Here is a 25,037-nt window from a genome sequence, read left to right on the forward strand (position 1 = left end):
TTTACATGATAAACATTTTCAATCTTTTGATCTAATGAAGGACAAAAGGCTTGAGCAACGTAAATAAACTAAACTTATATAAGCTGCATTATAATGTTTATTTACCATAGTTTCATCTGGTTTACAACTAAGATAATTTTTTAGAAAATTTAACACCCAGGCCATTGTTTTGTCTGTATCGACTGACCATTTCTTTTTCTTCATAATAGGGGCATCACCAACAGGCATAAATATAACCTCAACTATAATTAGATGAAAATTAAGCAAAAATATATATGTAACTTTTCATATCATCACGACATGATTTGTTAACTATTCAATTTTACCAAAATCATCATACTCTTATGTGAGTAACACCTGTTACTTTCAAGTTTACATATGTTAATTTAAAAATTAATAAATTATTATAATAATGAGATTAAAATTTGGTTTATATTAATAAGGCATTTCAATGGAATCAAATTTTACTGCAGATATCTTATACCTTGGACATAAACTCAAGATAAACTCATTAATTTAATATTTAGGGCAAAATTATTATTTTTTGTATTTTACCTTAATATTATTTTTTTTAATGTGTTACTTTTTACCAATCAAAAAATTAACATTTTATTTTTGCATAACTTATTTTTAATATTAATTTTTATTATCTCATCTTATTTTAAAATCCCATATGTATATAAAGAGGAACTTTTTTTAATGATCGGGATTTATTAAAATTTAATTGTTTTCTAATCATCGTTTAATTATTTGAACGTTAACAATTATTCTAGGAGATACTTCAGAAACATAATTTAACTTAAATTGTTTTCATTTTATTTGTAAGTATCGACTTAATCTTTTTAATTTATTTATTTTTATTAAACAAATATATCTTAAATTTTATTATTGTAGATTATCAGTTATTCAATTTACTTTTAAATCTCAATTTAAATATAAAATAAAGTTTTATTATATATATATGTCCCTTTTTTTATGTAAAGCTACTAAATGTAAATTTAAATAAGATATTGTAATTTTATAATATTTATTTTTTGATATTGAAGATAATTCATTAAATATTATTAGATATAGATTTATATAAAACCCAGATGTCTATTCCTTTAAACCTCAGTAATGAGAGCAATTATCTACCTGTATCAGTCATTTTTTAAAAAAATAATAGATTAACGTAATAAATTTTTTGGATAAAGATAGAATTAATGAGGCCTATGGTAAGTATATTTTTATTGTTATTTCAAGCTGTATTACCATTAAGAAAATTAAGGTAGATAATTTAGGGCTCTGTATAAATGTTGCTCGCAGATTGTTTTTAAATGTACAATTATAAACATTTTGTATAAATCAGCTGTTTCTTGTATTCTTTTGTCGTGATATGCGTTTTTAAATGCCTAACTATAACCTTATCTGAACACCAGGGCTCCCGTTAGTCAGCATTGCTGTACGTTCCTCGCCATGTGAAGGTGGAATATAGGAGAGCAAAGAAGGAGAAGAAAAAATGGATAGATAAAAAAAAAGGAATCAAAGATGTAAGAGATTTTTAAAATATATAATAAATTAACTTCAAGCCCGAGGTTAAACTAAAAATTAATAAAAAATGCTTTAATCTAGATGCTAATTAAATATTAACCTATTTCAGGGTTTAAATAAGAAAAAGTGTTAAAATCTATAGGTTAAACTAAATAAACAATCCTAACTTCTAGGATAAACCAAAATTAAATTGGTTTCAATTCCGATCTAATTTATACAATTTAATATATATTCTGATTTATCTTGCTTGCACGTGAACCTTGTGTGGGCAAACTATGTTTTATTCTATTTTGAGATAGGGTATTTAATATTTTTCACTGTCTTATAGCTTACTTTAAACATAATACTATTTGATACTATCCTTTTTTAACTCGTCAATTATTAGAGCGTTTGTTTCAGTATTAATGTTCTTTCCCCTTGTTTTTACCATATCTTCATAATTTTATTTTTAAAACATATTTAAAATATATACTCAACAAATGGAAGGAATGAGAAAAAAGACTAAAATCCTTTAGATTATAACATTTACCTCATGTTAGGTTTAATTATTCATAAATCAAATAATATAGTTTTAAAAATAATTACATTATTTACTTTCTTAAAAATTATGAATGCTTCTTGCATAAATATTAAAAATAAGATTTTAAAAATGATTAAATTTTTATTAATTTACATATCGTTTGGTATTACAAATCAACTTACAGGGTTCCCCATTCAAAAAAAAGGAAAAGTATCCATCAAAAAAGGATATATGTCAAACAAAAGAAAAGGTTCAATTAAAAAAGGAAAAGTCCAATCCAAAAAGGAAATGGTCCCATCAAAAAAAAAAAGATTTCAATGAAAAAAGGAAAAATGTAATACAGAAAAGAAAAATTCACATTTAAAAAATGAAAATCATAATATTATTTCATGTTAATTTTCTTAAATCTTATTATTCCTACTTATTTAATTCCTAACTTGTAGCGATTTCTTTATTTTATTTTTCTTACTATATCTTTTCTAAATTCATTTTTAATAATTCTTTTGTCTTTTTAAAAATAATTTATAATTTTTCGTTATTTTTCTTCACTTCTCTGAGCCATTTTTTTTAACAATTCTTTACTTTTTTTCATCATACATTTTTATGATTTTTTTCTCCTTATATTGTTTTACATACATTTCTAACCTTTTCAATCTCTTTAAGTCATTTTTAATCTTTATTTTTTTGATCTTTTCTCAATTTTCTTTCTTCTCATTTTTGATAATTCTTTTTAGAAATTATATTTAATTTTCACTAAATTTTCAGTAGGAAATTTTTTTATATTCGAATTTTTTACATATCAAATAATTTAATTACAATGGCTAAATTAAATTAATCGTTTGTTTATAATGTACCTTTTTAAAATTAAATAAGTTTGAACTGATATCTTAAAAATATAATCATTTTTAAATTTTTTAAAATTGTTATATTTATGCAAGATGCATTCAATATTTTTGAACAAGTTAATATTTTATTTATAAAACTATATTCTTTATGAATAATTAAGCGTAAAATGAGGTAAATGTTATAATCTAAAGGATTTTAGTCTTTTTTATTATTCCTTCTTTATTAACTAAATATTTTAAAAAGAAAAATTATGGAAAATTTTTTTTCCATTGTTTAATTGTTTTACATTTTATTTTTCAGGCGCCAGTGATTCATGGTTTTTTTTCTTTTATATAATATATATTACTATTATTATTTAAAATTGTATATATTTTAATATTTTTCTCTTGTTATGTATAGTCATCATTCAATTTTTTTATAAAGCATTTGCAATGTTTTTGTTAAAGATTGATGTATAAATTTCATCATTCAAGTTAATAGAAATTGTTTTTATTTGCCAAATTGGAAAATTTTGGAAGAATAAGTTATAGTACTGTATTGTATGAGATGAATCATTTATAAAAAATAATACTATATCAAATTGATCAGGCAAATTTTTTATTTAATCATATATTTATTTACAAAATTCTATGAACATTAAATCTTAATATTGATAGTAATCATTAAAACTTACACTAAAGAATTGAAACTTAAAATCAGCCACCACCCAACCTTAAAGTAATTAAATTATGCGGTAGTTCACGGGTATAGGCTCTTTTTTTGCCCCACTCCTCTTTAATAGGTTTAAGCAATATTTTTCGGGATGTTGCGCCTACAAGTACGTGCGGCTTGCCCACAAACGTGTAGAGGGCTCTTAATATTTTTACTTTTATACCCAAATTAATTTAGTTCCAAATGAAATGAGAATAGCGTAGCTCTGTTGAACCTTCAAAGCTAGAGGGCAAAAGTGCTATATATCACGTATGTAATTTTTGTTTTGTAAAAAATAAAAAGATATGGTAACACGGGGGAAAAATATTAATAGTGAAACAAAGGCTCTATTAACGCGTTAAAAAAGAATAGAATCAAAAATATAGCATCCTGTTTTAGAGCAAGCTATAAGACAGTGGCAAATTTTAAATATTCCCATCTCAAAAATGGAATAAAATATAGTTTTCCCAAAGGAGGTTCATGTACACACAAGAAATTAAATCAAGAACTGGAAGAATATATATTAAATTGTATAAATTTGGATTGCACTTTATCCTTAAAAAGGTTATGTGAAATGATTAAAGAAAGATATGGTGTGGAATATCAAAAAATACGGTATCAAGATTACTCTCAGGATTTAGGTATAGCTTTAAGAGTATCACTACGTTCAGTTAGAGAAAATACCGAATCAAATATCGAGATTCGCAAAGAATACGCGAATTGTGTAGATGCAGCTTATATGTGAGAAAAATTTATATTTATCAATGAGAGCGGGGTTTCAATATCAATGAGGTGGTTATATTGATATTCACAAATAAATAAAATTGCTATTAAAAATTTTCAAGGGATAAAGACAATGAATTATATTATCATTGCTGCTCTCACTTGCAAGAATATTCAGATTTAAGTTCTTGATGGCCTCTGCAGCGCTATATACTTTAGCAACTTTGTAAATGAAATTTAAATCATATTGAAGGTGACTGATGTATGATTTTTGTGATGAATAATGTTTCATTTCAATAATCATACAATTAAGGAATCGAGAGAGAAGAGGGCATATATTGAAATACTTACAGTCTTTATATTAATCCCATTGAAAATGTGTTTTTTCAACGGAAGAATTTCGTCAGAAATCAAAATCCTAGTAACAAAGAATTAATTCTAGAGGAGAGAGGAATATACGAGAATGCAAAAAATTATTTTAAAAATATGGAAACTTATATTCCAAAAAGTAGAAGAGGGGAAATTATTAATGATTAATATAAATTTTTGTTTCTTACTATATTACATATATCGCAATTGTAATTAAATAATTTGATATTAAAAAATTCTAATATAAAAAAATTGTCTGCCAAAAATTTAGTGAAAATGGTTTAAAAAGGCGATACCGAAAAGATAATTTTATACACTAACTTTTTAAATAACACTTTGGGCGGTATGAGATTGGATCAAAATTATAGCAGTCAAGTTATCCGTTTGTTTAATTGATAGAAAACTCCAAGTCGTTTATAAAATGTGACCATGATTGGTTTGAGAAAGGTCATAATCATAACCAATCCTAACATTCTGATTGCACTTGTATTTATATTATAGTCTAAATGCTGTTATATCTAGCAATATAATTATCTGTTTAGGTTAGTTTTTAAATATTTTAGTTTTTATTTAAAATTTTTACCATCCAGGATACATCTATAATGATAACATATTAGGCAGGTAGGAAACATTCTAGATACTTGTATATTCAACACCAGCATCTATATGAGTTTGTAATAATCTCAGGTCACCACTTGAATTTACCCCTCCCCCCTCCCCTTTCACCTAATATTTGTAATTCTTGCCCCATTAGAGGCTTACTATCCTCTAGTATACAATACCCCCTCCCCCCTATTCATGTAAACACTGTTGGTCATAACTTCCATAAAATTCTCTCTCTCATTGGCAAATAATTTACCATGCCCTGGCAGATGTAGAGCTGGATTTCCATCGATGCTAAATCCTTTCCTAGCAGATGGGAAATTATCAAACGGCATTATTAATACCTAGTACAGCAACTATCGGGAGGGGCGGGCCCAGCCTTCGAAAAGTTTTTGCCCCCCTCCCCACTAAACAAAATAGTGTAAATCATGCCTTTTTGACAATTTTTATAAACTTAGAATAGAAATGAATTGCAATAAAAAATTATACATATTACATAAATCAGAGTCAACATTTTAGGCCCGGCCCAGAATTCATTAAAAATTTTTAGTCAGGTCCAAATTTGCAATTTTATAAAAATTTGGCTGTATTTGCAAATTATATTATATGAAAATCGAAAAAATAAGTAGTAAATGAATATTAACTGCTCTATTATAGGATTTTTCCATCATTTTCCTACTGATATAAATATTTAAACCTAGCCCAAACTTTCGGTTCGTTTCGTATCGGGTTCTGGCTAGGTCTGCAGGTCTTTATATAAATTTAAATAAACAAAGAGGGTGTTTTATGACTTTTATTCAGGGTAACGTGGGTAAGCATACATTGTAGATATTTTTTATATAATTAATTTAGCTGATTTATAAGTATTTTTGCTTGATCTTGAATAGCTATTTTTGGAGGCTTCAATGTATGTGTAATATTTTTAGTTAATAATGGAATCTTAGACTGTTAAATATTGAGATATTGTAATAATCGAAATATAAATAATGCTAATATTCATTGATTGGTTCATATGAAGATAAAAACATATGAAAAGAGGCAGCACCAGATGTTATCATTCGCAATTTTCCGGCGAAATCTGCCATGTTTATCAGAGGAATAGAGGCCTTAACGTCGTATGAGATATTTTCGGTTGCATTTCCAAAGGCTAAAAATAAAGAGATTATATAAATATATTTTAAAATTTATGAATAACTTTTATTTAGATTCATCTATTTGTGAAATTAGTGATTATTTAGTATTTTGTAAAATTTAAAAAGAGAAAATTGATCTTAAACAAATATCAGAAAATTATATGTGATCTTTACTTTTCGAATGTGAAACTTCAATATTCCTAACCCTTCTACGGTTTAAATCGTTTTTTAAAATGGAAAGGTGATGTGAAGGAACTCCATCTATAATTACATCTACAATTGGCTCTAACAATATGGCATTGATTGATGATTTTTTGTCCTTAGGTAATATGATTGTAAACATTTATTGCTAAATATAACATCCATAATCAGCTACTTAAATTACAATTTTAATGTAATCGTTTCACGCAAACAATATGAAAAATAATAACGGTGTGGATTAGTAAAAAAAATAATTGTAATAACTAATATATTTTTATTATTATACCTAATTTTATTTACATTCCTATATAGATAAAATAAGTTTAAAGAGATTTAATACCTCTCACAACTTTTTAAAATCTCATAATATTTACAAAATCCTTTATATTTTCTGAAATTTTACCTCTTCAATTGAATTCAAAAAATATTGATTCGAAAGTGGACTAACAGCACTAGATACGCAAAGCTGGGTCAAACCCGGTACTACCAGACTGCAAACTAAGTCCCGAAAATGCCGAGAATGAATCAGTTGAGGCGTGAGGTAATTTCGACTTGCATTATATAACCCATTTTCCTCCTCATTTTTAGCCACCACCTGCTGCTTATCAAATGACAACTGTTGATTGTTATTTATTTTCATAAGTGTATATATTGATCTATATATGAGAGAACATCGTAATTTGCATAGTAAATAATTATATATCATATCGACAAAAAGATATTAATGAAAGTTTTTTTAATGTTTCCATAATCCAAGCATGTACTTGATGATCCGAATGAGCCAAACAAGAGATGTTGTGCAAATGAATCGCTATCCCTACCAAAGGAGAGCCCTTGAGGGGACCCGCGTTAGATAATGCTACGGTTAAGCTATGATCCAGTGCGGTTAATAGCTGTTTAGGGAGCTAGATAAGAATGAAAAATATCGATCGATACTTAAATTTTATCCGATACTCAAAAATGATAATTAATTTCCATACTTTAAATTATATTTGGGAGTACGTTATAATATTTTCAAAAAAATCTGATTATGATGGAAATGTATTACAACATGGGTAGAATATTCCTACCCTTAAATTTTAATATAATTTGTAATTTCATCAAAAGTTCATTATAAAATTTCCTGAAATTTATAAAGAAAGTAAAGGTAATTTTCGATAAAATAAGAGTGCTTAAATTAAAAAAACGAGCTCAATAAATTATTTAAAGTTGAAAAAATAACAAAAAGGTAATACTAAAACCCATAAAATTATCGCCTCGCCTAATATAAAATTTTAAATCGATAAAAAAAGAAAGTGCTGTTAATTTTTATTTTCCTATTGAATTTTTTCCTCAATAATTATACTATTTACAATATTATTATCGTTGGTATCAGCTAAAATTACTGATTAATTAATTTGGAGGTCAATTATATTATCATCTAAACTTATTCGATTGCATTTTCTCCTTATAATGTATAACAAATTTTATTTTTATAAAAAAAATGTAAAGTGAAAAGTTGCCAATTTTTTTGAATAAAGAGACGACCCTAAAATAATTTAAGTTTTAAATATACAATAATAATCACTGATAACCGCTTTATATTATAATTTATTTCGTTTTAGGATATCATCCATAATAAAAAACCAAACAGGGCTGGATATTTTTATTTTTGGGTCAAGTGTTTAAAAACCAAATTTAAAATGGCGTGCCACTCCAATAAATTAATAGTCAGTATATGTGTGTGTTTTTTATGTCATTGATCAAGCCTATAGCTCGCCTTGGGTATCGACCAATAATGTGCTATTGGCGTAAAATAATTAATAACGTGAATCATTCGTAAAATAACTTTTATGCGAATAACTGTTAAAAATTGGGTAAATATAATATTTTATGTCTATAAATAATATATAACAAGTAAATGTACGCGAGTCAGTTGATTCTCTTTAGTATAAAGGATTTTTAACGATTTAAATTCCGTGCTCCGATCCTCCTGACTCTTTAGTGGAACAAAAGTCAGAGACAAGCTTAAAGTCAATTTTTTGTCGTTTATTATTTTAGTCAAGTGCTTTGACACATATATTTGTTCTTTAAGAGTTTCTTTATAAGCTACCTGTAAATTTTTTTAGTATATATGTCTTTAAATGATAACTATTTTTAAAAAAATCTTATTACGTTAGCCAAATTAATTTTCATACAATTGTTAAAATTTGACAAAGAAAACACTCATTAAATTCAGCAAACTTACCGTGAGGGGCCCCAAGTAAGCCTTAAGTCCACTGAACTCTGTTCGGATTCGATCCTTAACCACCTGAATATGTAGCTCTCCCAAACCACTTATGACAGTTCTACCATGACTATTTTTTCTAATGTCATCATCCAATTTTGAACTTTCCGAGCATTGGTCATTTTTAGATCTCTTCGAACCTCCACCAAAGATAGACGTTGAAGTATGGATTCTAAGAGTGGGATCTTCCATGCTAAGAATTTCCAGAGCATTCTCCAAAGATCTTTGAGTTCTAGGATTTTCTGATTCGACTGTACAGAAAAACATGGGTTCTGGCACCTCGAGAGACTTGTAAGTGTTATGGGCTAAGGAAGTTCGAACTTTTCAGAAAAAATAGATATTATTAAAAACGTTCAAAAATAATTAATTTAATATTATCGAAACTCAGTTCTCTTGATCTAACTTAAAGAAATATTTAACGAGCTGCAAAATGGTTTGTTTAAAAAAAATAAATCACGCTGACCTATAATGAGGACACACAATCCTGAGGGAAAGGAAAACGGAAAAAATAATTGAAAGCATTGACAAGCACAATTGAAATTATTAAAAATATAACTCCATAAAATAAATTTGTTAATCATGTGTTAACGAATAATGACGAAAGAAAGGAAGGTTATCAAATGAAATTTTCCAGCTTTCAAATTTCCATGTAATATAGGATAAACATTCTGAAAGTACAAGGTTATATATAGTGAATCTTAAATGAATTTTCCCAAAGATTCCTCTTTAAAAGAAACTATCTTAGTTCAAAATTGACCTTCAGTTTTTAAATAAGCAAAATTAGTCCAATTTCAAGTACCATCTCATGGATAATATTTATATTGGTTAAATTATCGATTTTAATGTTAATGATTCGATTGAGTTTAATCGCAGATAATGGCTAAATATTACAAACAAAACAGTTATAATATATATTGAGGTGTAAAAAAATGATATTCAAATGATAAAATTATAAATTTTGTTAAAACAAGATTAAGCTTTTAGTCTGATATAAACAGAAGATAATAAGGAGATCGTAATTAAAATGTTAAGAAAAAAAATTCATAAGTTGCTGCCTCTGGTTTAAGCTTTAGAGCATAATAGCTGTACAACCTTCTACCTATAATCAACAATAATTTTTTTATAAGTAGAGTAAAAAAAATAATTTATCAAGCCCTAACCTATGTACTCATCCATTATGTGTTTTTCTTTTGCGCCATCCCCAAATTCAGAAGTATTGATAGACATTTTTGCCAATCTTGTCTCCAACTTTTTAGATAATTGCGGCGCAACAAACGTATCTCCAGTTTTGGCTACAAGTCCGCGCACTACAGTATAATGTCCAGCCGAAACAGAACCGGATACGAGCGTTAGGTTTTCGCCTTGGATATTCCATATGTCGCCTATTTTACAGGGTTTGGAGCTTGCATTAAAATCGATATTGACATGTAAGGATGAGGGGTTGATATAATCATTTAGGTTGTTATTATTATTATCGTTATATTGGCTAGTGCTATTTGTTTGCGAAAAACTGTTTACTGCATCATCTGAATCGATTGTTTCATCTCCAGCTTTATTTACCATCGTATCTCGACCGTGATCAAATTCTTTCCCCCCATTCAATGATGTATTGCAAGGAGGAACTTTACAATTATTTTCCAATCTAACCAACGATTGGCCCCTGGTTAAGGAACCAGTGTAGAGTCTTACCAAAGCTAACAGTCCGTGTTCTCGATGATTGACTAGCTTGAAAACCGTTAGGTAAGTCATGTCGGGATGGGACCACTTTAAAAAATTATTTTTTAAATGTTTGAATAAAAAACTGGAGCGTTTTACTGCATTCAAGATAATGGCAGATATGTCAAGATATTATTTTCTGCGGATACCAGTGCTTGATATAGGAGAGATATAACCAATACTTATGTAAAAATATTGGAAAAAAACCTTAACAGTAATTATATCATATTTTAAAATCGGAATATTTTTAAAATAAAAAATTTGTTTCTCAATATTTATCTAGAAATTTTCTTCTACTATCAATGTTGCAACTCGCATTGAATATTTGTTCCGACATCGTGATAGTTAATGGCGTTAATTAGTATCATCTTGCCAATGGTGCCAAAGTTGAGAATTTATATATACTGACCCGTTAATAATTATATTGATTGGTTTTTTTTTTCACAAATTTTGAAATATTGGTTTAAATTATTTCTTAAAACTTATTTTAATTTTTAAAAAAGAGAAATTAGAAGGATATTTTATCAAAAATGTAACGAACGAAACCAATAATGAGACAAAAATATAAATTAAGAATTCGAGATTTAAATTTCTTCTCTTCGGATTGTGATTAGTTTTTTTAGACGAAAAATATATAATATTTTTCGTTGAAAAAAATGTAATTAAAAAAAATAAATAATATTCCGAAAAAATGAATAAATTATTTAAAACTGGAATATTTAATTATAATTTTTCGAGGGCTAAATAATTTGATATCAGCAAAAAATAAACGGCTCTGATTTAGGATTTTTTTAAAAAAAAATCAATAAAGATAAAGTAGGAAATTTAATTAAATAATCTTTTTTGACTTGTTAGGGGGGGGGGGGGGCAGTCACACCTGTGCAAAATATTTTTAATATCCGGGCCGTTGCAAGTTTTCAAGGCTTGAAATTAGGAAAATTTTCTTTCATATACAAAAATATTAAGGGACGGTTTCAAAAAATTAAGGGTCGGTTGGGCTCCAACTTCTATTCTTGGCGATTTCGATTTAAGCTACCTGAATTAGTGAATCAAAATCTTCAAAAAAACCTGAAATTATCTCTATTTTTTCTAACTGCATATTAAAAAAAACTCAACAAATAATAATAATATTGTTAAAAAAATACATCAAAATCATTTGCGCGCCCGATAGAAGAGGGCAAGTTCTCCTTGATAATAAGTGACTCATCGTAGCTAAAAAGATCGGTTTTAGTATCGTTAAATCGGGAGTATTTATCATTATTGTTGTAGTTAAGGTGGCTCTTAAGGCTTTCTAAAGAGTTCATATTAATAAATATGTAAATAATTTAAAAATGCTAACAAGCTAAATTTATTATTTGTATTGGAACTGGTTATGGGTTAAAAACAGAAATAATTTATTGGAGGGAAGAATTTTTTTAAACACATCTAACTAGAGATGTACCCAGCGTTAATAAATATATATATATTCATTTGTTAGTTTCTTTTTTAGGTTATTCATTGAAAGTAAATCCGCCCCTCCTCCAAAACTTACACCTACTCACTTTAAAAATATACAGCTAGGCGGCGATATTACCACGTCATGAATTGCACGTTTTTAATTATAATCGTGCCGTACCACCATCCCATCATTATTTTAAAAAGAATATTAAATTATCAATATTCTACTATCAAATAATGTGAATGTAAAAGTTATTTATTAGAATATAAATTAACTTAAAAATTCCCTCAATTATAATGAAAGCATTATTATAGTAAATTGTTTGGCGTGAATAATGAGTTTGCTGATAGAAGGTGTAACGCTTTTAAATTATATTAAAAAAGATAGCAGAAAATTATCAAGATATTAAGTTTTATTTGAAAAATTATAACTATGATTATATTTAGATTTGGTCATGTAAAGTAATATATGTATATTATAATAGGTCTACAATAAAAGTATTAAATAAATTTTTACATCAATATATTTTGCCTTATTTCATCTAAAATTTAATAGATAATCCCCCAATAAATTTATCATGCCTCTAGCATACCCTCGAAATGCCTCCCCTTAAAGAAAATTGGAAGTAAACTGCACATACCCCATCCAGGGTTGCCAGGTCAAAATTTTCAAATTGCGGGAGAAATTTGATATTATGCAGGAGAAATATGAAAATTGCAGTAGAAATATAAAAATTGCTAAAAAAAAAATTTTTGCGGGCCGGGCCGGGGTTTTGAATTGACTTTATTATCCGCCTATTATTTTTTATAATTAGTTTATAAATACAAAGTCGGTAACTATTATTCATAAAAAAATAACATCTTGATTTATTAAAATATATTAATTTATAAAAAAAACCAACGATCTTTTTTAAATATAAAATAATGTAAACAAGATAAAATTTTATAGAAAAAAACTTTTAATTTTACAATTAAAAATATATTTTATGCGAATGTCCCGCAAAACGACCGCAATTGGAAATCTACCGTGTGTGTATTAGAGACCTTCATGGGCCGGGCTTGGGCTTAATTATAAATTTTCTAGCGGGCTGGGCCGGGCTTGGGTTCGTTGAAAATTTTTGCAATAGGGCTTGGGCCGGGCTTGGGCCTAAATTTTTAAATTCAAATTTAGCTTATTTTAAGGATATTTAATAGGATAAATATAACAAATCATTCTGATTTTATTAGTGTTATTTATCAAATTTCCTATACACCTTGGGAGAGTATATATTTTTTAAATCGGAAATTGGTATAATTTTACTTAACTTAGCACAACGGCCTGGGCACGAAACAGCGAAAATCAGGGAATATTCCCAAAAATGTTCCCAAAGATGGCCAAACTTCGAGGGTTACTAGAGCTACGAGTAATTTATTCTTTATAAATCTTTTTAGCTATATAATATTTTAGCTTCATCCTCATTATTGGATATGTCTTCATGGGAGGATGATACAATACTTTATAAATCTTTTTAGCTATATAATATTTTTAGCTTCATCCTCATTATTGGATATGTCTTCATGGGAGGATGATACAATACTTTATAATGAGACGGATGCTGATGAGATTTTTATATATGGATATTCAGCTAAATGAAGAGGATATCAACTATGATGACTGCATCCTAGATTGGTGGAAGAAGCATGAAAAAATCTTGCCAATTCAAAAAAATTCATGCAATTCCAGCATCTAATGTTTCCAGTGAACGGAATTTCAGTACTATTGGAAAGGTTATTGAAGAAAGAACAACAAATTTAAATAACGAAATTGTAGATAATATATTATTTTTAAATGATAATTTGAAAATATAAATTAAAATTTTGTTTATATCATTTATTAATATTATATATATATATTATTACTGAATAAAATATTATATTTCTATTAGTATTACTTCAGCATAAGTTAAGTATACATAAAATAATTTTATGGGCTTAGGAAAATTTTTAAATATTATAGCGGGCTTGGGCCGGGCTTGGGAATTTTTTTAAATATTAAAAACGGGCCGGGCCTGGGCTTAAAATTTTTTTTACGATGGGCCTGGGCCGGGCTTGGTCCTAAAATCTAGGCCCATGAAGGTCTCTAGTGTGTATAACATTATAGGGATAGACGCTTAATTATCACGTATCACGTTTAAATACATAATAAGGTACTCCAAAATAAGAAATAATACAGATGCAACTACAGTTGTGGCAATTGTAATCACTTATCTAGTTATACAACATTCACAGAGATACTAATTAAAATTCGATAAAAATGAAATTTATTTTATTTAAATTTATCCATTATCAAATGTTGAGCCGAGTTTTATATTGGTTTTTCTTCTAGTGATCTGCATCGGGCCTACCCGGCAAGGCCCGAATTTATTTAAATATAGAAATTAATTTTTATAATTACTCAAAATAAACGATATATGCTATTTTAATTTTACATAAAAAATTCAACATAAAATTGATAAATTTAGATATATTTTAAGAAATTTCTAAGACCCGACCAGCAACTCGAAGCTCCCTCGGGTCGGGCCGGGCCTACTTTTGCAGATTTCTATTTTCTTCTAAACATTCTAAATATTATACATCAAGTTTTTCATTTTTATATTGAAAATTTTTTGGAAAATCTTTTAAGTCATATTAATATTTATTTTATAGATATATAATAAAAAATAGTTTTCGGTATTATGGATTTAGAGATCATAGAAGAAGAAATCGAATTTCCATTTCCATCATGTAAAAAATATTTTGAACTCCTAAAAGATGTTGATCCAAATGATCAAATAAATTGTGTTTAAGAGTATTTCATTTTTAAAAGTGAGCAGCTCCAATCTATAAATGCATCTAAAAGTAAAAAATCTTTCTTTTAAATACGAAATGATAACTATATTTTTTTTTATTTTGGAATAATTTTTTTTTAAATGGTTAATTATTTTTTTGAGCATTTCATTATAGTTGAGCGGTTGTTAGATATGATGCTTTTTTAAATATATTTTTAATATTTATTTTAATTTTCTCATTACTTGTTAGACCTCCTTTTTTATACCTGAACTAAAAATATCTTTATAAAATACAAAACCCCGCTTCCCTCTAGTGCTCCTGTGGAGCGCTTATTTAGTATTACAAAAAATCTCTTAGGGGAGAGGTGTGGATGTTTGTAAGATTCTAATTTAAAAAATGTATTACTTTTAAAGGCTAGTAAAAGATTATAAATATTTTGAGAGATCATTTAATATCAATAAAACTTTTTGAAAAAAAAATATGATTTTGTTTCGTGTACCTTCTAAAAAAATGAAAATCAAAGGAGCGATTATGGAGTGGCACTCCATTACTTGGAGCGGGAGCTAGCTCTTTTTAAAAATGTAGTAGCGGGAGCTGGAGCTAGCTGCTTTTAAAAAATAGCGTTAACAACTCTGATTTTTAATATATTTATTAAATTATAAAAACCATCAATTGATGGTTTCTGTTCCAAGGTCATAATATTTATACATTTGTAAATAGAGTTATTAAAATAAAATTTTCATTGTAAATATTCTAAAATTGTCTTAATAAAAATAACTGCTTCATTTAAAAATGTATTAATTAGAGTATTATTTGAACATTTTAATATAATACTTTTAGCAATAGCGCCATAAAATTTATTATCAATTTTTAACTGTAGAGATGAACAGAGCTATAGCATGATTTTGTGAATCTTTTTTAATAAAGAATATTCTGATTGCAACTAAATATTAACTGCATGTAGTAGATTTCCTACATGTGAAACGAATCCCAAATAAGTTTCTGCCATTTCATACTCGAAAAAATTTTTCAAAATTTTAGGACAGCTTTTAAAATCTCTATTTAAGAAGTATTTTTTTAAGGGTTTGTAAAATTTTATAATTCTATCGATGGCAGGTATTAATGACAACCACCTGATAGGTATATATCGCAACAACTCACACCTTTCCAAGTCAGACTACTTCACCAACTCTTTTAATTCATTAACTCTTTTAGTTGATGAACATTCGTTAAAACATTTCATCACAATTATTTCCACATCCATAGATAGTACATTCATTGCCTTCTTGCAAGAATTATGTAGTATATGGCATATACAGCCAATTGGTATTAATTCATTATTGTGCTGCCTCACGGTAACTTTGGTTTAATTTACAGAGGCATTATCAGAGCAGAAAGTTGACAGGCAAATCATTGATAACCCTGAATCAGCTATATTTACCATTATGTGGCTAGCTACATTGTTGGATTTTTCACTATCCGAGGAAAAAATTTTAACAGTTTTATTGAAATGTTCTTATTCTTGTTGAAATAGCGAAGGATCGAGGGAAATGTTTTAATATTCCCTTATTGCATCTGTTAGAATTGCATATGGATGCCCAACAAATCGTCTAAAATTGACTTCAGGTTTCAGGTGCCATTTTTATTCTGCCACAAGTAAGGTTTGCACTTATATTGGAGTCGTTAAATATCATGAGAAATAAATTCGACCCACATTGTGATGATATAGCTCTGTGAATGTTGAACTACATGATAGATGTATACGATTTCCACAAATGTAGTTGCATCTGTATTATTTATTATTTTTGAGAAAATTTTTGTATAGCAATCGATGTTGATATACTCCCCTGTACTGACTTATATGAATGAAATGATGTTGAATTATTATTGGATAAAAATAAAACAGGATAGAAAGAAATTTACAAACTAGGCATGTTTTTCGAATAAATATTTAAAATTTATTTAAAAAATATAAAAATAATCAATTAATGTCTCAAAATTATTATTTATATATTAAAAACGTTAAAATACTAAAAAAAATAATTGCGGTAGATCTTTGCGAGAGATTTCTAATTGCGGTAGTTTTGCGGGAGAGAGAGGTCTGCGTGTAAACTAAAAATTTGCGGGAGTCTCCTGCTGATGGGGGGAGACATGGCAACCCTGACCCCACCCCCTCCTGCTCATGAAGACGCAGAATATATAGGATATTGGACCCGGCGCAGGCATAGTTTAGGCTAATATGAAAAGAGTGAACCAAACAATCATAAATAATTCTGAACCGGCTGATATTGGATCGATTTTACTTCTGGATCTTACCTCATAAAGCAGCATTCCAAACACATGTGAAATATCCACCTGCTATTTAAAATAGTGCTCTCTAAATTAAAAATATGCAGGAAAAGACTCATCATAATGTGCCCCTTTTCAAAAGAATTCATAGTCTAGTTTAGTTAGTATTGAAAAACAACATCATGTGACTAAAAAAAGCTATAAATCAAATCAGGTATAGTAATGTATAAATATTAAAACTCTAACTAGTTTTCTCGTCAAAACCAACCGTTTCGTTTCCAACGAACATAGGATTCGGCAAATATGAGGTAACGGCGTCGAGTAAGTGTTCGATATAACCCTGCCCTTGAGAGCGACAGCCTAACAATATCGGGAGAATCGAACTATTATACGTGAGTCTACGAATAGAATTACGTAGGGAAGAGTTGGCAATTAAGTTATGATCTTCACATGTGAGCAATCTGTCCATGATATCGCTATCTAGGTCTGCTAGAGTTTCTATGAGTTGACACCTTTTGAGTGAAAATAGAGCTGGTAGTTTATTAGAAAAAGATAAATGATATGCAGGGGATAGAGTGGGGGAGAGAGGGTGCATTGTGAAAATTGTAATGAATGTGTAATTGAGGTTTAGAGTTATTAAATACTTTTTAATCTCAAAAATCATAATTTAATTTAAAAAATAAATGTAAATTACGTGTTCAAATTTTTATCTTCACAATAAAAAAAATAATATTACATATAGATGGAGGTCGGGTTCGGGCAAAATAATTTACAGGCCAGGCTGGAAAACCTTTTCAAATTTCTAGGACCGGTTCAGACCAGCTCGTGCCGACCTTATGTATTTTGTAGTACTGATAAAACGGAAATTCACCTTTATCATTTTCGCTGATCTTTTTATTCTTTTCTACATCATTGTCTAACAAATCTAAAACTCCACAAAATCTTGGGCCATTCAACCCTTTAAGGTCTATCTTAGTAAGTGGTGGTACATTCGTAGTCTCAGTCGGTAAATTGTAACGGTAGATAGGAAATTGGATTAGTAAGGGCTTAGCCCCTAGCCTATGCTCAAGAGAATTTAGGCATAATTTGATCGAGCTAGTGTCTTTATCCATCTTGTTGAGGTAGCATATAGTCGGAATTTTAAACCTACGCAGTTGATGCCATAATTTAACAGTTTGAGCCTCTACGCCTTAATTGTTTGATTAATGTAATAATAAAAACTTTATTTTTTTTAAAAAAAATGATAAATTTAAATGTACAAACATTACTGATTGCTCGCAAAAGCTAAGATTAATTATCATAATTGACCATTATTACTCGATTCAAATTGATAAGCAATATTAGAAGTGGGAGCGGGCCGTGAAAATCGTCACCCGATAAGTCAGATTATGTGTGTGAATGAATTTTAAATCGACGGTGAATGAGCGTTTTAAAAAATCACCGGGGGGGAGTTGATTGAGCGAAGAAAAATTTTGCATGAATCACGGATAATTTAATTATTAAAATTAATTTTTAGGAATATAGCCTTTTCATATCATAATTATAATATATAGGGTCAACGGTCAAATTCAGTCAATTGACAGGAAAAGTATTTGCCCTGGTCAAATACTCTAAAATATTAAAAATATGTTTTAAAAAAGAAAACCAGATATAAATTGATCACAATGCTGCTTATTTATTGGGTCCCCAATATCAAGGGAGCATCTTACTAGTAGTGAATTTATTGAAGTATGTGATATATATAATATAATTAGTAATTTTACAAGGTGGTGATGGCCAAAATACTTAATGATATTATAAATTTCAGAAGTAAAAGCGACATGTAGCAAATTATATGGAAAGCAGTAACTTTTATAAGAAACATCAGACTCTGGACTCAAGTTAGTGGAATGAGCTTTGCTCACCATGCCCATTAAGTAAAGTGGCATTTTATTTATGATTCCTATTTCTACTTCTTCTTCAGAAAGAAATTGGATTTGAATTAATCTCCTATTAAAATAGAAATCGATTGAAAATCTCGACAATAGGAAAATTGATTAAAAATATTAAAGAAAATGATAATATTGAATATGATTTAGAAGAAGATTCTGCCATATAGCTAAACATCAATTATTGAATGACAATGAAAAAAAAAATATTATAAAATTAATTTTATATATTCATATTCATTTTACTATTATATTAAAAATAGTATATTGACTTAAAAAACATTTTTTGAATTTGACCATATTTAACCGGTTAAATATCGGTCAATTGACCGCTATGTATTTAACCGGTCAAATACACAACCCTGATTTTAAAATTAAATCATTTTAGAAAAAGTTATATAAATGAAAATTAAACATCTCCTTAAAAATTTTACAAATCACAAAAAATTTGATTTTTTAAAATTCAAATTTCAAGAATTTTTGAATAAGCTATTATTAGAATTTTTTAAAGCTTCATAAACATATGATTTGAACACATGTTCTTATTTTTAGAAAAAATCAAATATCGTCGATTTTAAATCCCTATTTTTTCTTCGGGAAATTAACCAGTAAATTTTGTCAAACTTCATTATTCTTTCTAGTCAGTAAATTATTTTCTATAGGCAATAATGGTTTATTAGAGAAAGGCCAACACAGCTAAAATATAAAAAAAATATTGGAAATCTGCATTTTTTTAAAATAATATTTTTTATTTTATAAATGTGATATTACTGAATTCTTAGAATACTTACAAAAATTAGACTATTTTGTTGTTGTTTTTGTTATATATGTAGAATTGTGAAAAAAAAGAAAGCAAGAATTAATAATATTTGTGGGCGTGATTTTTTTTAGTGCCAACATGAGTCATGAATAAAAAATTGGGTTAGCGCCCACCTCTAAATACGACACATTTGCTTAATATTCTTAATTCATGTAATTCGTCATATGAGTGTGTTAAATAATCTAAGATTACCAGCAGAAGCATCGAGTATCAAAATGGCTCCATCAATGACCCTCAAACACCTCTCGACCTCGATACAAAAATCTACGTGGCCGGGTGTGTCTATAAGATTTATGGTGTGACCTCGCCAATTGAAGGCGACAACAGCACTTGCAATTGTTATGCCACGTTCTCTCTCTTGGATCATAAAGTCTGTAACCTTAAAATTTATTAAAAGTTTATTGATATTAATTTTGCTGATGAGATTACTAAGAACAACTATTTCTGTTGTTTTTTTCTATATAAAAAAATTCATAAATGTTCTTTTAAATTTTTTAGGTTTTAATGATATATATATTGAAAAGACTTAAAACTATGCACAACGTCAGCTGAGAGTCATTACAGAACGGAATCGCGATGATGAACGTGTAAAATGAATGGCTCCCATTTTAGAAACGGTTTTGAGAATTTGATTTTAAGAAATCAAAATTTATCTAATAAAGGCAAGGTCTAAGATAGGTCAAACTTTAAAATGGTATTCAAAATATCAACTTATTGATGAAGCAAATGTTTAAATAAATTATAATAAAGAATAAATAAAAATTTAACGAGTCGATTTTATACATTTTATTTTTATATAATAATATTGGCCGATATAAATGTATTTTTTTGCTATTTTCAATATAAAAATTTTAATACCTAAAATTCTATTAAATAAATTAGGATAAATGTAAAACTTAGGAACCGGTTCTGGAAACAAATTCTCAAAAAAATAACCAGATAAGACAATTACAAAGTGTATACAAATAAGAAATGACTAATTCATTCAGCATGTCGTACGACTGTCCTGAATAGAATGCACGTGAATTAAGAAAGGACCCTCCTCGCATAATCACGCCGGCTTTTTTTTGCAAGTCGATAAAACTTTGTTAAACAGTAGAATAATAAGAGGGACTAAAAATTCTTTCCCAGTTGTTTTATTTTTTATAAATTAAATATTACATAAAAAGTAATAAAATATAAAAATTTATCTCTTAAAAATGGAATAATTTAGAAATGACATTAAAGATTATTTTTTCTTGCAATTATTATTTTATTCTCCAATCACATTATAATTATTTTTAAATATATCGATGACATTTTTAAAATATAATAAATGAAATAAAGAGGCAGACGATAATATAAATGACTAATTTGATTAAATAAGGAATAAATAAACATTATTGATGCTAATCAAAGTTAGGAACCTAGACTAAAAAGGGTTCTAAATATTTTTTTAAAAAAATAGATTATAAATTCTGGTTCTTAGATTTGTCGCCGTTCCAAGAATTACAAACTCTGTCAAAACAATAAGATACTTGCACTTTTTCTAGAACCGGTCCTTTTAAAATGGGTTCTAAATTCTGGTTCTTAGATTTGTTGTAGTACCAAGGGTTTCAAATCTGTTAAAGCAATAAGATGCTTGCACTTTTGTTAGAAGTTTTTTAAAAGGGGGGTTCTAGGTCCTGATTTTTTGATTTGTCCTACAAAAGTTCCAGAATTTGGCTTCAAACACTGTTACTAATAAGATTAAACAACTATCCAGTTAATTAAATAAGATAAATAAATTAACTAGTAATTTTTACAGGTACTTCTACATTTTTTTTAGTAATAAATCTAGAGAGATGTATTAATATTTACTATATATTATGCTAGTATATGAAATAAGGACAATTTAATTTTTCCAAATTATGTATTTCTTCAAATATGAAAACCACCATTTCACTAAGATAATCTGTTCAGAAATAACTCATTGTAAAATGACTCCAGTAAATTTATCATGTTCAGTTTAATTTTGACGTAAGGTTGATTGCCTGCCCTGTTTTTTAAGTAATAATTCTCTAACTTTCAATATATAATACAAATTTTTTAAAATTTTTTTTAATTAGTTACTTTATTTGAATAGTAACAGATATAATATGTTATCAAAAGGTAAGAGCATATAATTAATTTTTTCTAAGATAAAATTAATAAAGGTGAAAAATATAAAAAAGAAATAGGAAAAGGATAAGGATATGGGATAATAAAAAATGAAAACTAGGAAAGAGAAGGGAAGAAAGAAAATAGATATGGAAGATTATTTGATGAAAGAGAACTTAGATAGTTAGAGCAAATAATAGAGATAGCAAGTCTTTGTCATAAGAAAAGAAATCCTTTAGGTTGGCCGATTTATGAATCCTTTGCCTAATTCTTTAAAAAAACACTGAGCTTTGCTACCGTAGGTGGTGAGAATTGAGCAGGCGATGGGTATAAATAAGAAAGAAAGGGTCTATGGAACTCTATTTGATAATTTTCCGGAATTCTGTGAGGGCAAGGGCATCGATGTTGTGTTTATGGTGCATTTGGATCAATGAAGGTGAAGTCCCAAACCAGGAGCTGAACCCTTGACCAAGGAATCAAGGACATTCCATCGTTTCATGGATGTTATCTATTTCAAATATGGCATTATAATTTAATACCCTTTAATTAAATTCTGATTTTATGAAAACGGGTAAATTTGATTTCCATCCAGGATGTTATATTCTTTCATGCAAATCAAATCCAATGTTTTCGATATATTTTTTTACTTCATTAATTTCTTTTGACAACAATATCCTGAGTTTTGGAACTTTGGTATTAAAAATGTTTAAATTTTATGGAGCATATATTTTTTTTAAGTTTACTTAAATGAATTTAAATAACAAATCAAAGTTAAATTTATTACCCATCTGGCCATTGTTTAAAATTTTTTAACCAAATTGTTTTAACTTGCCTGCCCATTCTTTAAAAATTTTCACCCCACCCATCTGCTTACTTATATGGGCAGGCATGGGCAAGTGAGCTAAAAACACCTCCATTGCAGACCTCTATTTACTATATTATTTTTTTCAGGTGAATATTATTTAAATATAATAAAAAAAAATTTGATAACTAAAAAATTGCTCATTAGTGCTAGATTCCATAATGCGTTTTAGTTTATAGATAATTTTTTTGAAAATAATAAGATCTTATTGTATTTTTCTGGTTCTTTAAAAATGTAAATGTTCCAGATCCCGAACATCATTTTCCTCATATTAAATTCTAAGGTTCCCTTTATTCCTCTAAAACTAATCATTTATAATTTGATTTGATACTTTAATAAAAAAAAATCAGTTTTATAAAAAAAATTGACTATTTAGTCCAATAAACACTTTTTTTACTCAATTAGTTTTATGCGGTTTTTTTTTTCATCCATATTTTATTCTATTCTCTAAAAAGACACTTTTGTCTATATCTTAAAAATTGGTTAGCAGATATTAACTTGATATCAGAAAAGTGGAACAAACCTCAGGGATGTAGTACCTAAGGGGATAGGGGGTTCTCATAAAAAAAAATAAGGGAATTAAGCTCAAATTTTAGGCCTTTGGCCAGGTGACATTTAGAAAGAATATTTTTTATGAGAATGAGAAAGGAGGATAATTTTATTAATCTAAAATGATTCTGAAACTTGGGAATTTGCAAAGGGAGTTAGGAATTACCTGTTATTCACCCTTGCTATGCATGTTTTTTGGGATGATAACATATATATTTATTCTATAATTAAATTTTTAGCTTTAGATTGTAAAAAAATTTTTTAATTAAACATACAAACACTAAATCAAATTATATAAGCATGAATTATAAATAATTTATCTCATAATTTTCAAATTGAATACACATAGGCCTAGATCATGTGAACAAGAAATATTTAATTTTATTCAAAAATGATTATTAAACTGTATTTCCATCATCCACTGTACCAATAGAATTTACAATACCAGCCACATGTAAGATTTTTTCTGTCGTGGTAGTCTTGCCAGCATCCACATGTGCTAAAATACCTAAAATTTTAAATCAAATTGGTTAATATTACAATCCAATATAATTCTTTAAAGAAATATAATTTATTTTTGGAAATATCTAATTTATTTTATATATAAAGAATAATCAAACCAATATTCCTTAGTTTATAAATGTCTCGTTCTGCTTGTGTGTATTGACTTTTGAGAGCTACAGTTTTTAAATAGCATCTTGATAATTTGAATAAGGTCTTCAAGTGGAAATAATTAAGGCATCCTAAGGGGCATGCCATAAATGCGCTAAATACTATTAAATTACAATATATCAATCATCAAAGATTAATATAAGTTCCACCTCTAAATAGCGAGATATTAAATGAATGAAAAACTTAAAAAGGCTAAAATATAATATATAAATTATGAAGATATATCATTTTATTATAATACTATCTGATATTATTATATCTTTTATAAATTATAACTATAACTTTAATATATTAATTTTATAGTTATTACTTTATATAGATGTAAATAACAATTTTATTTAAAATATTTCCATATTATATTTGGTGAGGAAGCAGTAGTTACATGTAAGTAAGTAATAATTTTGGATTGAGAGGTACGACGTATTTTTTCTCTCATATAGACGCTGATAAGGAGCAAAACATAATTTATTAGAAAAATGAAAAATAATTGAACTACAATATTTTCCTATATAAAATTATAATTAAATATTAAAAATTAATCTAATATTTTACCCATTTTAATTAATTTTTTTTAAAACAATAACAAAGTAAAATAATTTTTATATATTAATATTATAGGATTTTATAAATTATTAATATGTAAATTTTTTTATATTATAAATCTATCATTTTCAATATATATAACACATATAATTTATATATTAATATTATAGTGTTTTGTGAATTATTACTATATAAATCATTTTAATATTATAAAACTACTATTATATAATGATAAATATATATTAAGCATACAAAATTTATCTCTTTCACCTATAATATTATACAGTAATATTGTTGTTAACGTTAAGAAATAATGACGGAGAAAATGGGGCCGGGCTAGTAAATTATCCTTAGAGATGAGGTAACTGTATTTTATTAAAAAATACATATAATTTTTATATATATTCAAAGTTT

At 27.4% G+C, this 25,037-nt stretch overlaps 1 protein-coding gene across 2 annotated transcripts; it reads right to left on the reverse strand.

The window, feature by feature from the left end:
• Nucleotides 1-6,138: 6,138 nt before the first annotated feature.
• On the reverse strand, nucleotides 6,139-24,251 carry LOC135927755 (ribosome-releasing factor 2, mitochondrial-like). 2 transcript variants are annotated; one of them, XM_065463920.1, is made up of 14 exons: nucleotides 24,230-24,251; nucleotides 24,029-24,181; nucleotides 23,813-23,916; nucleotides 20,072-20,258; nucleotides 18,003-18,320; nucleotides 17,378-17,662; nucleotides 11,743-11,888; nucleotides 10,042-10,645; nucleotides 8,843-9,201; nucleotides 8,522-8,707; nucleotides 7,380-7,520; nucleotides 7,019-7,231; nucleotides 6,589-6,733; nucleotides 6,139-6,428 (listed from the first exon to the last, which is right to left on the reverse strand). In XM_065463920.1, the coding sequence occupies exons 2-14, from the start codon at nucleotides 24,165-24,167 to the stop codon at nucleotides 6,271-6,273; spliced, it is 2,985 nt and encodes a 994-aa protein (XP_065319992.1). In that variant the 5' UTR covers nucleotides 24,168-24,181; nucleotides 24,230-24,251; the 3' UTR covers nucleotides 6,139-6,270. The 2 variants fall into 2 exon arrangements, with proteins under 2 accessions (XP_065319992.1, XP_065319991.1); XM_065463919.1 differs by having other exon boundaries at nucleotides 24,029-24,240.
• Nucleotides 24,252-25,037: the final 786 nt, after the last annotated feature.

This window comes from Gordionus sp. m RMFG-2023, chromosome 4 (assembly GCF_954871325.1).
Source record: "Gordionus sp. m RMFG-2023 chromosome 4, tfGorSpeb1-WG-v2, whole genome shotgun sequence".
NCBI classification, from domain to species: Eukaryota; Metazoa; Nematomorpha; class Gordioida; order Chordodea; family Parachordodidae; genus Gordionus; species Gordionus sp. m RMFG-2023.